Consider the following 16837-nt stretch of genomic DNA (forward strand, 5'->3'; position numbering starts at 1 on the left):
GAGTAGGTAGATTATCAGGAAGCAGGTATCAAAAACAACAAAAAAAAATGTATATGGCAACAGAATAAGCAATACAAGACAAGTCCATTTTACTGACCTAACTTTAAGAGCCATCCTTCTCTGTCAGGGTTGAAAAAAGTGTGCGTCAAATCATTTCCATCATCCTCTGGGATCTTAAAAGGCTCGTTTTTAATGCTTTCGTATAGATTCTGTAAAAAGTAAAAAAATAAATAAAAAGGAAATATTTAATAAAAATAAACAAAGTTAAAAAGGCAACACCAGCATGTTTAGTAAAATAATGGAATGCCCTAAGGCTCCCCAACTCACTTTGTGTCCCTTTTATTCAAATTGTGATGACAATCTTCCACAATAACTCCATCAGAGCTCTAAATCGCTTGAACAAAGTGATCATGTAAAATAATTAATAAATCTGAACATTTGGTCTCTTAGGAAAACAGCTTTAAGTAGTCCCAGGGATACGTTGCACAAAATAAATGAGTTGCAGAAACGAAACCCAGATGCTTTCCCCATGGGCGGAGGTCCATATGGTCTTCCTTTCACATGGACATGGTATGCACATTTTTTAACACACTTTGAAATGGTTGAAAGTGCCACAGTGGAGTCAGGTCCCTGCTGCAGAAGATGGGCTGGCCTTTTGGCCACCAGCTTTCTTTATAGACTTCAGCGGCTCCCCTCTTTCAAGGGGGACCAAGAGGATCTGGCCTCCCTCCAGCTTTGGAAGGAAGCATGGGGTCACATACTACTATTGGGGGTAGAGCAGTTCCCGAAGTGTAACACTGGCTTTGCACTGTGGCCTTACTTTGGGACTTGGGACACACATCTTCACACAAAGAATGAAACCAAAACACCTCAGGTTTCAAGGGAAAAGGGAAGTCTCTCCCTTATAGACTGTTGAATAACTCAAGGGTTGAATGGTATACCCAGCCTGCCATTGGGTGTGTGCACATTGCATGTGATGGTAAACATTCTTTGCGAGAGAACCTTGGATGCATCGTTGGCGAGAAGACTTCCTTTACTCCAAGAATTGAATCTGGTTTTTGTAGAGACCAAATGTCTTCTACCTTAAGGAACTCTAGGTTGGCCTCTCAGTGATTGTTATGTCCAGGTGCTTGTTTGAGACAGTCTTTAAATCACTCAAGTGCCTCAGTGAGAAAATACAGTTGGTCGGTTTACTCAGAAATGTATTTCATTTAGTCCTGTTAATGTCTTGCAGGATACGCTGGTGCATGACCATTTCAAGACTGTGGAGGCCTCTGCTCCAGATGTTACATTTTTGATTACAGGACTAAGCACAAACCAGCAAGGACTAAATTTGTAAAGCAAATAAAAAAAAAAATAAAAAAAGAAGTACAATTTCAAATTTAAACTAAAACCACATGGTATTCCCTCAAGAAACTTTTATGTAAGGGTCTTGCTGCTTTGAAAAAATGAACGTCACCAGAATGGAACTCTCATTACAGGCTAATGATCTCCGCCTGTAATATAAAGAGTGGGGAATGTCATGGGGAATAGAAAAGTGAGGGGTATTTATTTCCACAGCCCATTAGGAAGCCTTACTGCTGCATTCCAATGACATTATTTCAATAACACCAGACAGCGAAGGAAACTGGGTTTGGAGTCTACAACCTGCAAATTTAATTTTTCAGGACTAGGACTCGGAATGAGCTACAGCTGGATCGCTAGCAGAGTTATGTAACTAAACCCCACTCCAATTCGCTGGTGGCCATTTGTTATTTAGGCAATGTAAAAGCTGAACCGCTGGATCAGGTGCATACATGCCAACCGTGGCCATTCTGTCTGATCATATGGATTGAATTTATGCACCATGTATTATATTAGACCATCATATCAGAATATTTACACAAAGCACTGTCAAGATACAAACTGCAGGAAGCATAGATCTGATAAAGCATACTGCGAGAAGTGCTGGAAAAGGTAAATTACTTTGCTTACTTATTGCTCAATCTATTTAAATAATCACAGTGCAAGCCTCGCTTAATTAAATAAGGATTTTTTTTTTTTTTATTATAATTTTTTTAAAGAATGTTAAAGAAGTAGTTCAAATAGCTGCTCCGATGGCATATACAACCCTCCATACATACATATATAAGATGGATGAAAACTAAGCGGCAAACACTCCTTCAAAAAATGAAACAAAAAACGCAGAGGCTTTTTAATGCCAGTTGCCTGATTTGCAGGGAAATACCTTAAAGGCTCATGCTATTAAAAACAAATCTATTTTATTGTAAACACAATTATTTTAAGGAACAGAAAAACAAATTTATGGCATGATTATTATTTATATATATATATAAATTTGTATTTTGCAGTTTTTGGCAAATCCTGTATAAATATATCATTCAGTAACTCGGGTTTCTAAAACGGGTAATTATGAGCTTTCCTGTTTGCGCTCAGAATTGAGCTTATTGCCAGTTCTTTCACTCTTCCGTATCTTTCCCCTAAAATCTGAGAAGACATAGACAGCCCAAAGCAGACGTGTAGCTTTTATTTAATCTGCCGGAATATCCAGCTGTGTTTTTGGAACTACAGGATGGCCGACATGTGACAGGATATCCAGCATCCTTGTCAACAAGACGCAAGCCAGAGCTCTGTCTCACCCACAAGTACATCGTAAGCATGCAAACCTCATGTATGTATCTGGAGAGCTGCACTGGGACAGTAACGGCCATCTATAACCCAGTATTACTTCACCAAAACAATATCTTCCCATATTGGCAAGTTATTGTGTCATTTTCTATATAACCAGGTGGATTAAAAACTTTAACCCCTTAAGGACAATGGGCGGTCCCTAAACCCATAGAAAACAATGCATTTTGAGCCCGTACATGTACGGGCTTTGTCATTAAGGGGTTAATTGGTGCTGTTTTGTGGTCGATCACAACCTGAAGGATTGGTTTGAGAGACCGCTTTCTTCTCCAAAATCATTTAAAACAAAGCCTGAAAAATCTTGCTTCCCAAAAGGGTTCAGTTACTAAGTTTTGCCCAAACAGTATCACTAAGGTATGAATAAAATTAAAATTACAATATAGGAATAAGATCGCGTCATTGAAAATGGAACTTACCCTTAATAACTCCTCAGGAAGATCCCCACCTTCGTTAATGCCACGATTCATAGATATAAACCGCTCGACTGATGGCTTATCTCTTACATTCGGGTTATGCAAACTTGTGTTAAGCATAATGATTGCAAAGGACAGGACGTAACAGGTATCTGGAGCGGGGGGGAAAAAAATATTAGTCAACTTAGTCATTGATTCTATATCATAATAATCTCATCATGTAGTGTTACAAATTTTACCTACACATTTTGTGCTTTGTGGAGGATATCAGCATATACTAACCTGTAGATTGAAAAACGCCGGGGTTACAGAGACAATAGCGCGACGCGAAGGCCTCCATCATTCTGTCGATTTTCTGTGCTTCACCAGGCAGTCGGAAACTCCACAGAAACTGTCTGCAAGGACGTGGTTACCAAAGTCAGGACGGCAGAACACACAAAAAAGCCAATCAAAATCCATGTTTCATTTGAAATATCAAATTACTTTTTGGGGTATTTCTTTATACTACTACTCCAAATGATCTGCTTCCTCAAACACAGGAGCCTCAAAACGTTACAAGGACATAGTCTGAAAGGTATTGCAGACCCATTTTAACCTCTCTTGGTGTGGCATTTCTATTTTTATGAAGCCAAATATTAGCGGCATTACTGAGCCTTTAAATTAGCCATTAGTGATTGGCAGTCAGCTTGTGCTGAAGAGGACCACAGAACTCGGTTATTGGAGTTAAATAACCAAGGTGTCTCAACTACGTCCCACGAATAGCATTGCTTCAAACAAGTAACGCCAAGGGCAAAGTGTACCCCAAATATTTAACCACATAAAGGTAGTGAGAAGAACCTCTTGGTCAAGAAAAGGAACACAAGAACAGATGCCCCACAAGCAGAGAACAGATATGATTTCCCAAAGTGTTGTACTTACCTTAAAGCTTGGACAAGATTTAAATCGGCAAACTCATGGAGCTCAACAAACGCTTGAAGGACAAGGATGTTAAAGTCATCCCTAGAAAAAGAAGAAGAAAAAAGATAAACCCAACCACCAGAATCAGGCAGCGCATAAATCTACTACTAAATTCACTGAAACCACTTATCAATTGCATGCTTTGTTTCTCCCTTTGAATGTTGAGGATATATTTGGCGTGAAAAGGGGAAAAGACATCTGCAGTGAAGTGTGGAAACTGGTATAGCTTTTAATTTCCTATTTGGAGACCTCTACATTCTCCTTTCCTCATTCTCACAAAAGTAGCAAGCCATTTCTACCAACAAGGAGCAGTAATTATAGAGGTTAAAAATTGCTTCTCCTATGATATGATCATATATGATATGCACACAAAATGGGTTCCTAATTATATTATATATATATGCATGCATTATACAGCCCTCATTTTAATCTGTAAATACCATAACATAGGTGTCAGAAATTGGAAAAAATGTAGGATTTTACAAAATAAAAAAACACATACATTTTTTAAATATAGACTAATAGATTATTCACAGCATTTTCCTGAAATGTAGAAAAAAAAATATGGTGGACATTCTCAGGCATTATTAATTATTATTATTATGTGGTTTTTATTGAAGAATGTGTGTTTATTTAATCAGCATTATTAAGTATTCATACTGTTGCTAAGATATCAAAGCAGTAATCAGCCTAAGTCATACGATTTTTAACAATTGTGGCATTACACAAAAACTACACAAAAACTATTTGACCCAAATTCCACAAGAAGTGTAACCGATTGTTGGAACTGGTCACGAAAGGCACTAATTAAAGGTGCTGCTCCACCTATTCTGCAGATGGTAACACTTTAACCCCTTCGTGACAAAGGCTGATTTTACTTTTTGTACCCTTCGTGACAATGGCCGTTTTAACATTTCTGCGCTGCTCGTGTTTAGCTGTAATTTTCTTCTTTCCCGTTTACTGAACCCACACACATTATATATTGTTTTTTTCAGGACAAGAAGGGCTTTCTTTAGATGACATTGTTTTGATTGTATCATATTATTTACTATAAAAAAAAAGTATAAAATATGGTGAAAAATTTAGAAAAAAATGACTGTTTCTAACTTTTAGTTGAAAAATCTTTTACTCATCTATAAAAGGTAATGAAAAAACCTGCTAAATAGATTCTACTATTTGTCCTGAGTTTAGAAATACCCAATGTTTTTATGTTTTTTTGCTTTTTTCTACACATTATTGGGCAATAAGTACAGGTAGCGTTTTGCTATTTCAAAGCCATTTTTTCCAAATCTGGTAATTCTTCCCCCCATGTGCCATTTCGGGTATCTTTGAAGCCGGCCAATGCAATTTACCCCATCAAGTCATATATTTTTGAAAACTAGACAGCCCAGGGTATTCCAAATGCTAGTATTTTAACCCTTTCCAAGCACTAATTCTACCATCAGCCTTTGTCAAACTTTATGGTAGTAATTTTTTTTGCATTTGTTTTTTCACACACATTTTACTTTAGGTATGAATAAACAGGTTTTGGTATATGTCAGTATCATAAAACACCCCAAAATGTGTTTAGCAACATCTCCTGAGTACAGCGATACCTCACATGAATGATTTTGCCTGGCTGTTTGGGGGCAAAAGGGTCACATTTGGGGCATGCGCATTTTCAATGTTGAACTTTGGCATTTGGGGATCCACTGCCCATGCCCTATTTGGTACATCTTTGAGCCGGGCCATTTCAGTGTGCCCAATAAAGCCATATATTTTTGAAAACTAGACACCCCAGGGTATTTCAAATGCTAGTATTTTAACTCTTTCCATGCACCATATCTACCACCAGTCTTTGTCAAACTTTGCGTTAGTCATTTTTTTGCATTTGTTTTGTCACACACATTTTACTTCAGGTATGAATTAAAAGGTTCTTGTATATGTCAGTATCACAAAACACCCCAATATGTGTTCGGCAACATCTCCTGAGTACAGCGATACCTCACATGAATGATTTTGCCTGGCTGTTTGGGGGCAAAAGGGCCACATTTGGGACATGCGCATTTTTCAATGTTGAACTTTGGCATATTGGGATCCACTGCCCATGCCCTATTTGGTACATCTTTGAGCTGGGCCATTTCAGTATGCCCAACAAAACCATATATTTTTGAAAACTAGACACCCCAGGGTATTTTAAATGCTGGTATTTTAACTCTTTGCATGCACACATTTTACCACCAGAATTTTTTCAAAGTTTGCAGTAGTATTCTTTTGTGTGTATTTTTCCCCCACACACCTATGTAATGTATGAATTTACAGCTCCTGGTATATGCCGCTGTCACACGACACCCCAATATGTGTTCAGCAACATCTCCTGAGTACAGTGATACCCCACATGCATGGGTTTGTCATTTTTGGGGGGAACTAAAAGGCCACATTTGGTACGTGTGCATTTTTCTAATTGGAAATTAAATGTCTGGCCATCCTTCCCCCCCGTGTTAATTGGGACCTTGTTGAACCCGGCCAATTCAATTTACCCCATCAAATCATACATTTTTTAAAAGTAGACACCCCATGGGCATTTAATATGCCAATATTTAAACTTTTTCCATGCGAGAATTGTTTTAAGCTAATGTGCTAATTTTAGGACTTGCTCACAAAAATATATTTTTTATATTTTATTTTTTTGCCTTTTTTAAAAAAAAAATTAAAAATTTTTCTTCAACTTGAAGGTTCCCCTGATCGAGGTCGAGGCATTACAGCAACGCCGTTTGGGTGCAGAAAGCGAACGTAGATCGCTTTCTGCACCCGTTTAAAGACGTGCCGGTTCTGGCACGTCATTTGTCGTAAACGACTTGTTTTTCCGTGTCGTGCCAGAACCGGCAATTGTCATTAAGGGGTTAAGGCTAACATTTAGTTGGGAAACATTGTTCCCAGTACTGCTGACTGTCCAGACAGGAATAATTCTTTAACCTTGTTACATTTTATCTCAATAACACATGTTCAATGGGCATAACTGTCATGTGACACAAAGCAGACCTTGATAAAGGGGTTTATTCAGTAAAGGGGCACTTTGCTTTTAACTCTCTCACTTTACTATTCCTTACAAAAGGCCAACACTGGCAAGTTTCTCCAGCAAGAAAGGCTAAGGTGGCCCTGTAATAAGTTATAATTAAATAAGGGGTAAGACTGAAGAAATCTTGCCGACTTAACTATACATTATACAGGGCCAGCCAAGCTTTTCCTGCATCAGAGGCTCACTGGGGTTGGGCCTAAAACACAAATCAAGTCTACCATTTGGGAATAAACCGTAAAGTGCTGCAATAGAAAATAAAATACATTTTCTTAAAGTTTTTTCCTGTGTTTTGTGTAACTAAATCATTGGAGGAAATAATAAAATGTTCTGCAAAGGTGCATTTGCTTAATATGTTTCAGAGCTCAGTTAATGCCCTATCTACGAGGAACATGTTCACCTGTGCCTTAAAATATCAGGCTTATTTAAAAAATATCATGTATTTAAAATCTGCTTCTGCCTTGAAAGACCCCCACAAGTACTCCTTTGGTCTTCCAACCCAAGGTCGCTGGAGAGTCCAAATGACTTCAACGCAAAGGGTGTCAATCTGGAGATGTTTACAGCACACGTTGGACTGTCCCCAACAACAACATTCAACAATCAACGTGCCCTTGTACTGCGGTTACACTTTAGCACATTCCTGGCGGCAGATAAAAGGAGTAACATGTTCCTCACTAGGGGGTCTTCTCCATGTACGTTTCTCAGTTACAAAAGTTAAACCATATTTAAGTTACAACACAAATACACCAGGTTACCGGCAAATGTATGTTACAGGGAACCGATGCGGTAATAGCAATGTGCTTTCCCTAATTTCCCTCTCCACCCCACGCAACAATGGAGGACATTGACTCGTCTCCGAGGCTAAAATGTCACCGTTCACAATTATTTTACGAGTGACGCATTCAACTGCCCTCCGAGCCCACGGGGTTACTAATTTGCTCTAAACGTCTCAAACGGTTTAAAAGGGCAAAACATTATGGAAGCGGTCAACCGGACTGGTAGTGTACTAGGCACAGGACTCACCGGGTGTTATGAATAATAAGTAATCCTGGTGCAAATTAGTAAATTGGGTGAAGTTACCATAGCAACCTACAGAATTTTCCTTAACAAAATCATTTCCATTTGTGGCAGACAAATGTTTGCATTAGAATAGGGAGATGACGGCCGATACCGGCCTGAACTGTCATTTCTTTACAATATAGCTGTAGAATTTTTAATACTTTGCTTGTTTTGTTCATACAAACCTGATCCTGACCCCCCCTTATAAAATCTGAAGCCACTACACCCTTTAGAAAGAATGCAGCAGGCCTCTATGTCTGAAAATTAAACCTCTCCACTGGTTTCCTGCCAATGTTACTGGTCTAGTCTAAAGCACAGGAATGTGTGCTATTTAAAAACACAAAGGGCGCTGGGTTCGCTTTCTAGCTGTTATGCCCGTAATCTCTGTCCTCGGCCAATCCCATTATTATACCGCTGGCATTTAAACCCCCTCAATTACACCGATCATCAATAAACTCTTTGCTGAACTGAAAACATTTTATTACCATTACCATTTCCAAAAATATAAATGCAAGGTCTCAGATCACATGGGTTGCATCACTATCCAGGGGGCCTTTCAATACCTAGGGGCTGGTGCCTAGCGGGGTCACATGACCCTACACTACTAGCATGACGTACATCACAAGGCATTAAATGACTCCAGACAGGATGTCTGAAGATGGCATAGAAGTGAAATCAACACAGTAACTAAAGCTGCATCTCCCAAGGAGGATAGCGTGACATGAATGTGAGCCACTGAAGCGCTCAGATCTGCCCCCAATATCAAAGCCAAAAGTAACCTGTGTACAGAATAAGAATTCAGAGGTAAAATGAGCCAGGCGCATGATATGAGGAGCAAATGAGTGGTCGTGGTGTATGTGGCTGACTAATTCTCATTTTGCTGAACGAGCGTGCACTACTTTGGTTGAGAACAGTATTCATATTTGAGTATACGTTAGTACGGCTGGGAATGATCAGCGTGGTTAAGGATGGTCACTGAGTGCATCAGCGGGCCCAAGTACAACCTGTATGGTAAAGAGCAGTCAGTGTGCGGCTGATATTGCGTCAGTTTGGCTGATATTGATCAGTGTGAAAAGTGGCTAGGAGTGTGCATCAGTGTGCATGGCAGACACACCCAATATACAGTGGCAAGAAAAAATAAGTGAACCTTTAGGAATCATTTATGTATAAATTAGCTTTATAACATTATGTTTATTATCTATTATGTTCTTCAAACATTCACAGTGTGAGTTGAAAAAAAATGTGAACCCAATGCTAATCACTTCAACAAAAGCTAATAGGAGTCAGGGGTTAGCAAACCTGGAGTTCTGTCACTGAAACAGGGTTGGAGGTGTGTTTTAGGGCTAAAAAACAAAAAGGACTCAAACATTTTGAGTTTGCTATTCTCAAGCATGTGCTGATGTGAACCATGCCTCACAAAAAAGAAAACTCAGACCTACGATCAAGAATTGCTGATTTGCATAAAGGTTACAAATTCATCTCAAAGAGTTTACAAATTCATCAGTCCACAGCTAGACAAACTGTTTATAAATAGAGACAATTTAGTACCATGGCTACACTCCCTAGAAGTGAGAGCCCAGCCAAGTTGACTCAAAGGGCAAAACAGAATGTGCAATGAGGTAAAAAAGGAACCCTAGAGGCTTGAAGGAATAATTGGTACTGGTTAAAATCTTTGCTCACAAGTCACAAATATAGACAAACTTTAGTTGGAGAGCAGGGGCTTCCTCCGTGGTGTCCTGCCATTGAGGACTGTTCAACGCATACGGTAGTATACATTGAACAGTCCTCCATGGCAGGACACCGCGGAGGAAGCCCCTGCTCTCCAACTTAATATTGCTGTTCACAAGTATAGACAAACTTCAGTTGACTTACACCAGCTACTAATTAATACATAAAACATTATTCTATGGAGATTTTTAAACTACAAAAACTAAATATGAAAGATCCTGACTAAATTAAAAATGGGCACAGTGATCTATGGGACAAAAAGACTTATGGACATGTTCCACATAGTAATCTGTACCATAAAACACAGGAGTGTGGGACGGTATGTTTTTTCCATGGCACCATGACAGCAGGGAGAACACATACTTTATTTAAATCAAGTGAGGTTCAGAGTTTAGTATTTTTCTCAATTAATGTTCGCTTTTCGTGTTTGGATAGCATCCCACCCTTGAAAGGTTTTGCAGAAAACTGTTAAAAACACAAAATCAGACTTCAAAAGAAAGTATTCCTACCAGAAATGCACACAAACAGAGCCTAGTCAAATAAAACTAATCCTTGTGCTTTAATGAGCACCACAAATAGATCTGAGACAACACAAGGAACATTCCCCTTACGTAAGGAGACAAAGGACGAAGAAGAATGTATATTATTGTGAAACATATTAGCCAACAGGTCACGTAATACAAAACAAATGTGGGCAACTGAATAATAGTAAGTCAAGGACACGCATGCTAAATAAAGGGTCACCCCAAGACATCAGCAAGGTTGGGAGCTGTCCCACTGATGCATTTCTTTCAATAAAACAGGAGGTGTTTCTTTCAAACGGCACCCTTTGACTTTATTAGCGGCTGCTGCTCGTTTCACGGCAGGCACCAGCTAGGGGTAATCCAGTGACTGGAGGAGCTAATTAATGCCCCCTGGTGGTAGGGCTTAAGACTGCAACCTGCAAGCGGAAATGACAAGAGGTTACCCATTTGGGAAGAAGGTGGATGGGGAGCCAATGAACATGCGTATTGGTGGTTTTACAAGCAGGGACACCATGGACTCTTTATTCAGTAAAGATGGTAGCAGGCAGAGTATAGGGTCAATGATAACTTTATACCCACATACCAAAGCTGTTAGGCTGAACATTCTCTACAGCTTGTAGTAACTCTTTGAAGTAATATATTTCTACGGGTAGGTGACCTCATTTTCATTTGTTGTAGACATATTAGTCGTTACATGAAACAGATATGTTTCAGTAAGGAGATAGCATGTTGGTATGAAGAAAGAGGTTACCTTTCACCCAGGTAATCGCCAATCACAGTTTTATTTAGTCCTTCTCCTTTGTAGAGGAACTGTGCAATGTCCTCTGGAGTGTTCTGAAGTAAGTCATTCTCAATGAGAAACTGGATACCCTGTTAAATGGAACACAAACAGCAATGCTCACTCGAGAACCCAGCAAAATCATTTGCACCAATAGAGCCAAGAAATAGTGTACGTCAATGGTTAAAAGGGCCATTCAACCAGAACATTATTATTATTAGATTATCTTCAATACCATGTAAGACAGTGGTACACAAGACCTTTCTTGGATGCTACAAGGACGGTGAAGAATATGGCAGAAGCTGGAGTGGTTACTAAAGTGATTTGTAGAAAGTTTAAGCGATTAATAAAAAGTATTTATTTTTATACAATGAGGATTCCTGGAGTCCAGTGCTTTTAAAAAGTTGTTCAATGAGTGGAGACAGCAAGAAGTAAAGAAGCTGAAAAAACGCGTAATAAGGGAAAGCACAAACTATGTAACACATCTCCCCAACACTGCCCACGTTACTTATGAGGACAAAACCCTTCTTCAAAGGGTGTCACCAGGTGAGCAGCCAGCACATGAATAAGCTTAAGGTGTTTCCAGCTGTGCCAGGCTGTCAGACAGTCCATGCACTCACGCAGCCCTCTAATCTCTGGAACCGCAGGACCCGACAGGCAAGAATTAAGAGGCAGAAGGATCTAATCCTCAGCAGGAGATGCTGGGTGGCAGTGACTGCCCTGGAGTCTACGTTCTGCACAGACCTTAAAAGCGTGTCGGTAGTGAGTAGTAGGTGGCCTGCGTCCACAGAACCGGTCAGGGTAAGAACACTTTGTGATCTGTAATGTCTCTTGTGTGATAACCGATCTCCCGAGAACCGATGATCTGGAATGTTTTAAAAGCAATTCTTCCTCCTGCTAACATTTAGCAACAACCTGGCATTTTCTATGGGCTTACAGTACACCAAATAGGTCCAGGTACTTTTTTTTTCTTCTTCTTACCTTTTTGGGGTCCATGTTGAATTTTTTTCTTCCCATGGCAATTTGCTTATTTCTCTGTGTAGTTTTACTGTTTTATTAAATATAAAAAAAAAAAAAAAAAAAAAAAAAAGTTAAATGTTAGAAAGAAGATTCTCAGTCAAACAAATCTCACAAATTGCATGATCACATAACATGGTAAAAAGTTAACATTAATAGTGGTTTTATTCATCTGAGGGGCCAATGCCGGAGGGTTTCTCCTCCATCAAAGGCCAAGTCGATCCACAAAAACCCATGGATGATATTATGACGCGCACGTGACATATAGTGGAGAAATCCCGATGAGTAAAATACTATTTTTAAACATTACATCAATCAGACAAAAAACGTATTGGCCGAGAGTTAATGGAAAGGTTGAATAGATGGAAAAAAAAAGATAAAAGTGTAAAAGGACCAAGTTTCCCCAATAATTTTCTTGCTCTGCTGCACGTGTACAGGGTTTGGGATATCTCCCTGCCTCTTCTGCGTACAAGTTGGAGAAGCTATGGTTATTTTTCCAAAAACAATATAAAGAAACCGCAGTCCTTGTCACCTCTGGAGAGCGGATTTGCGTAGGTGCCTGGCTAGACACAAACAGCCCTGGGTGGAGAGCGCGAGGCACGCGGGTCCGGCCAAACACAGATAAATAAATGAATAATAAGTATCAGCGCTAATAAAATATACTACAAACTACACAACGGCCTCGGACTCCGAGTCAAACCCAAAGATTGGCGTCTGCCTGTAAAGAGCTGGCATTACCTAATCTACGCACTGCCCTAAAGATCTCGGTCTTCTTCAGCAACAGAGCAGATATAAGTTAAAGGGGAGGAATAATCATGTAGATCCCAGGAACAGCAAAGTTAGATACCTTTCCCCATAGCACACACAGGGGGGTTAATACATTGCTTAATTAGATATGTGACTACCGTTCACAGGCGTATTTAGAGTATACCACCATAACATGTAGGAAGTGACAGATCCATTTAAACAAACGAAGAGGCCTAGCGAGCTAATGATGGCATCACCAAGCACCTAAATGTGCAATTAAGCAGAAATAAAAACAGGCCTGATAACCAGAGTCTCCATTAAGCGTTTCATGAAACGATAAGCCCAGTAATTACATGCAATTCTGCTTCATTCACATTAACAGAGAAGATACTTTTTATTATTATTTTAAATTTTCTTCTCCGATGGGAGAAAGAAAAAAAAGAGTTCCAGCTTTTAAGCAAACATCTGTTAAAATAAGTTGTGAAGCCTTAACTACATGATCTCAGAAGCAGATGCCCCGTGTCCACGTCGCCAATGTTCCACTTACTGTGCCAGAGTGAACCATTTTATTTTAAACTTAACTGAAAAGATTCCCTTTACAAGATTCTGTTTATTTGGTTAACCTACTAAAACTAAGACTAATCCGTCAATTTACTGCTTTTTTTAAAAAAAATCATATAAAACACAAACTTTTAGGAAGAATTCCCTTTCCATGACGGCAAAAATAATGCCTACCTTTATATCACATTAGGTCATACATGACAATTTAGCGCTACTAAAAACTGAATGAGGCAAAATTTTAGGAGATTAAAGAGTTATTTCTGGAGAGGATTTGAGCATTACTATTAGGATTTATTGTCTTATATAGCATCATATTCTGTAGCGCTGTACAATGGGTAGACAGGACATAAGTATTATACAACATAACAATTAGACTGCTCAAATCACACATTACTAGGAATTAGGTTTCTAATCCAATATTTAGAAGAGGTATAACACGCAGAAATAGAACGTAGGCAGGTGCTTGTAGCGGAAGGGTATACAGGTATAAATCTTCTCTGGCTATTGCGCTATTCATACGCCAATACCGAAATATTCAACAGTAGAATCAGTATAGGATTCAAACACCATCCCTGTGTACAAATAAGCCAGATGAGTGTCAGGTTAAGGAAACTTTGTGGCTGGAACATACAATGTTGCAGGACCTGTAAACTCTGGCATCCCAACTATGGCTGAGAGTTATAGAGATTGTAGTCCAGCTAGAACAAGAAGGCTACTGATACCCTGCGTGAGCCAAGTAATTATACTTTGGGTTTTATTTGTACCCCGTAGCAGAGGGTGAATGTTTGCCCACAGAACGTTGCACTCACAAGAAAGGAAACCAAAAAAACTTACCTTTCTTCTACCGATGTCAAGTTATCGATTTCTGTCATCACCTCCGCAATTTCAAATTTCAGCCTCTGAAAAACAAATTAAAGAAAAAGTTACTGGCATCCGAGTGAAAGTGATCACCGCGGAGAACTGCAGAGGCTTGAAACTGACGGAATTTTTGCACGTACAAACGTTTCCCGGGATTAGCCAGGCTTAACCATCACAGAGGCGGCGAGACACACTTTAAAGAGTTTATATAAACCACCGATCAAACAGGAGCAATATAGAAAACTTCAAAAGCGGCAGACTTAACAACGTACTTGTGCGTGTGGGAGAAGAATTAGCAACTCGAACAAACTGCTGTGTGGTTTATAACAAAAGATTTTACTTTTCAGGGTAGTTGGGGAAAGTTATGATGATGATGTTGATGATCGCGGCAATTGGCGAGCCATGAAAAGTAGTAAAATGAAGTAGGGACAAGACCCAGGTGGGAACAGAAAGATACGCTCACAGACTTTGTACCGGGGTTCTTAAAGATCCTCCTTGGAGAGATCAACAGCTAACAGCGAGATCTGACATGAGTCATTGTAAATCGGGCCCCTGATTTCCCAGGAACTCCACACCCAAGCGGCTTTCTGATTCATTCACTCGCCCGTGCGGAGGCTTTTCAGTGGTCACACCGCGGAGTCATCCTGGCACAGCGCGTGATCCATGCCTCTTTAACCCTACACAGAAACACTGTTGCTATAAATGAGGCACTTGCCGCTTTGTTGTAATTAACGGGGAAACCGTGCCCAATTTGTTTCTTTTCAGGGGCACTGGAGTAAACAATGTTTCACTGTGGAACGGGGCTCATCCAGCAGCTGCCACCGGACATTTGCCTGTCTTCAACGTCTTCAACGTATAGGGTTTCTGAACCACTATGCTATTGTACAGGGGCATCAATATTTTATTTAAAAATTGAAAGTAAAAAAATGTTTCTGCCGTTTTCTGGAAGATTTGCTTTCTGTTTGTGGATGTTATTCTGAAAAATAAAAACTTGAAGGGACACTCCAGCCATCATATGCACTTTTATATATACGATAGCTGAGCGGCCCCCCTTGCAAATACATGGGAGCCTTTAGAATCCCCCAATGCATTTGTCTCTTTCCCAGCCTTCTAGCAACTTGGCCTGTGGGTGCTGCCTGCACTCACCTCTAGCGGCTCTGCAAGGGTTCCGGATGGTCTAAAAAGACCTTCGATGCATAAAAAGTATTCCCTTTGATTTCAAAGAGAGTACTTTCCTGCCATCAGAGGTACAAAAACTGCACCACAAAGGGGCTTCCAAGAGGTAAACACTTTATTTTGTTTGGGTTGAAGGATGCATGTACGGTACTTTAATATGCGTTCTTCATTGGTGAGGCTGAATTAGACACCTCCTCGAAATGCCAACAAGACAAAGCCTGAAGATGACCCGGCAAGGCTGGGCAGACCTAGCATATTAGGCTGGTGCAGAGGGTGCGTTGTGAGCCTGTCATGCAAAATACAAGGATTTGGGTAGGCGACAATGAAAAAACATGCAGGGACAATTATCTTTACCTTGGCTGAAATTAAGATTTTTTCACGAACTAATATTTCAAAGCAGAAGAGTCAGAGGCACAACATCAAATAAAACGAAGAATAAAACAAAAAAGAATTTTATACAATTCACAATTGCGAACCTTTCCTTGCATTTATTATCAAGGACGTTAGGGACGCTTTACTAAAAAGCTTAACTGGTCCAACAACAATCCCAAAGTGTTTATCATTCTTCATCAAAGGGGGGGTTCAAATCATGCCTCTTATAAACATGTAAAAGGCTTTTTTTTACCCATTGAGCACCCTATGAATGTGCAACGCTTTCCACTGTATTAAATACTCTGCTGAAGCTCTGAGAGTGATCAACCCACCTGAAAATGGGCAAACCAAGACAGATTCTCCAAATTATACATCATATACCTTACCTCGATATCATCTATAAGTTCTTTCTTCCTCCGCCGTATATTCAGCAGTTCCTCACGCTCTTCTGGAGAAAGATCTTCAGGCACTGGAGAGAGAGAGAGAGAACATAAATGTCATAATACACCAGAAAGAGGAACGACCACTTCCTTCACACGTAAAACCAAAAAGCTTCACTCCAGAAATAATCATGCTACAGATCAACAAATTGAGACCCGATTGGGTTCCGTAGCTCTCTCTAAGGTGCTGTTCCTCATAGTCTTTTGAATGTTTCCCTTATAATTAAATGCTGCACTAGAAACATAACTTCTGTTACTACCCAATGACCCAAAAATAATTCACACAGATGATTCTGTAATGAACATTTTGCCTCATTCATTCAAGCATTGGGAACGCTTAATTATCGCGTGGCACAAAAGCCGTGGAGGTTGTTGACGTACAAAGTAAAACTGTAATTAAACCTTCCTAAGAAATAATAATATGTATAAGAAGTATATGGGGAAACAGCTTCTTGATCCAAGGA

General features: G+C 39.7%; 1 protein-coding gene across 1 annotated transcript in view; it reads right to left on the reverse strand.

Moving 5' to 3' along the window:
• The window catches only part of LOC149277508 (cytohesin-3), a 28705-nt gene extending 12305 nt beyond the window's left edge, over positions 1-16400 (reverse strand). The window contains exons 1-8 of the mRNA XM_089502824.1: positions 16320-16400; positions 14362-14426; positions 12184-12250; positions 11176-11294; positions 4020-4100; positions 3384-3496; positions 3105-3253; positions 98-209 (exon numbers count right to left, since the gene is read on the reverse strand). Coding sequence (XP_089358950.1) covers positions 98-209; positions 3105-3253; positions 3384-3496; positions 4020-4100; positions 11176-11294; positions 12184-12250; positions 14362-14399 — 679 coding nt within the window. The 5' untranslated portion in view covers positions 14400-14426; positions 16320-16400. The remainder of the gene's footprint in view (positions 1-97; positions 210-3104; positions 3254-3383; positions 3497-4019; positions 4101-11175; positions 11295-12183; positions 12251-14361; positions 14427-16319) is intronic.
• Between the last annotated feature and the right edge of the window lie 437 nt (positions 16401-16837).

This window comes from Sceloporus occidentalis, unplaced genomic scaffold, assembly GCF_023333645.1.
Source record: "Sceloporus occidentalis isolate IW3139 unplaced genomic scaffold, rSceOcc1.0.p SCAF_213, whole genome shotgun sequence".
NCBI lineage: Eukaryota > Metazoa > Chordata > Lepidosauria > Squamata > Phrynosomatidae > Sceloporus > Sceloporus occidentalis.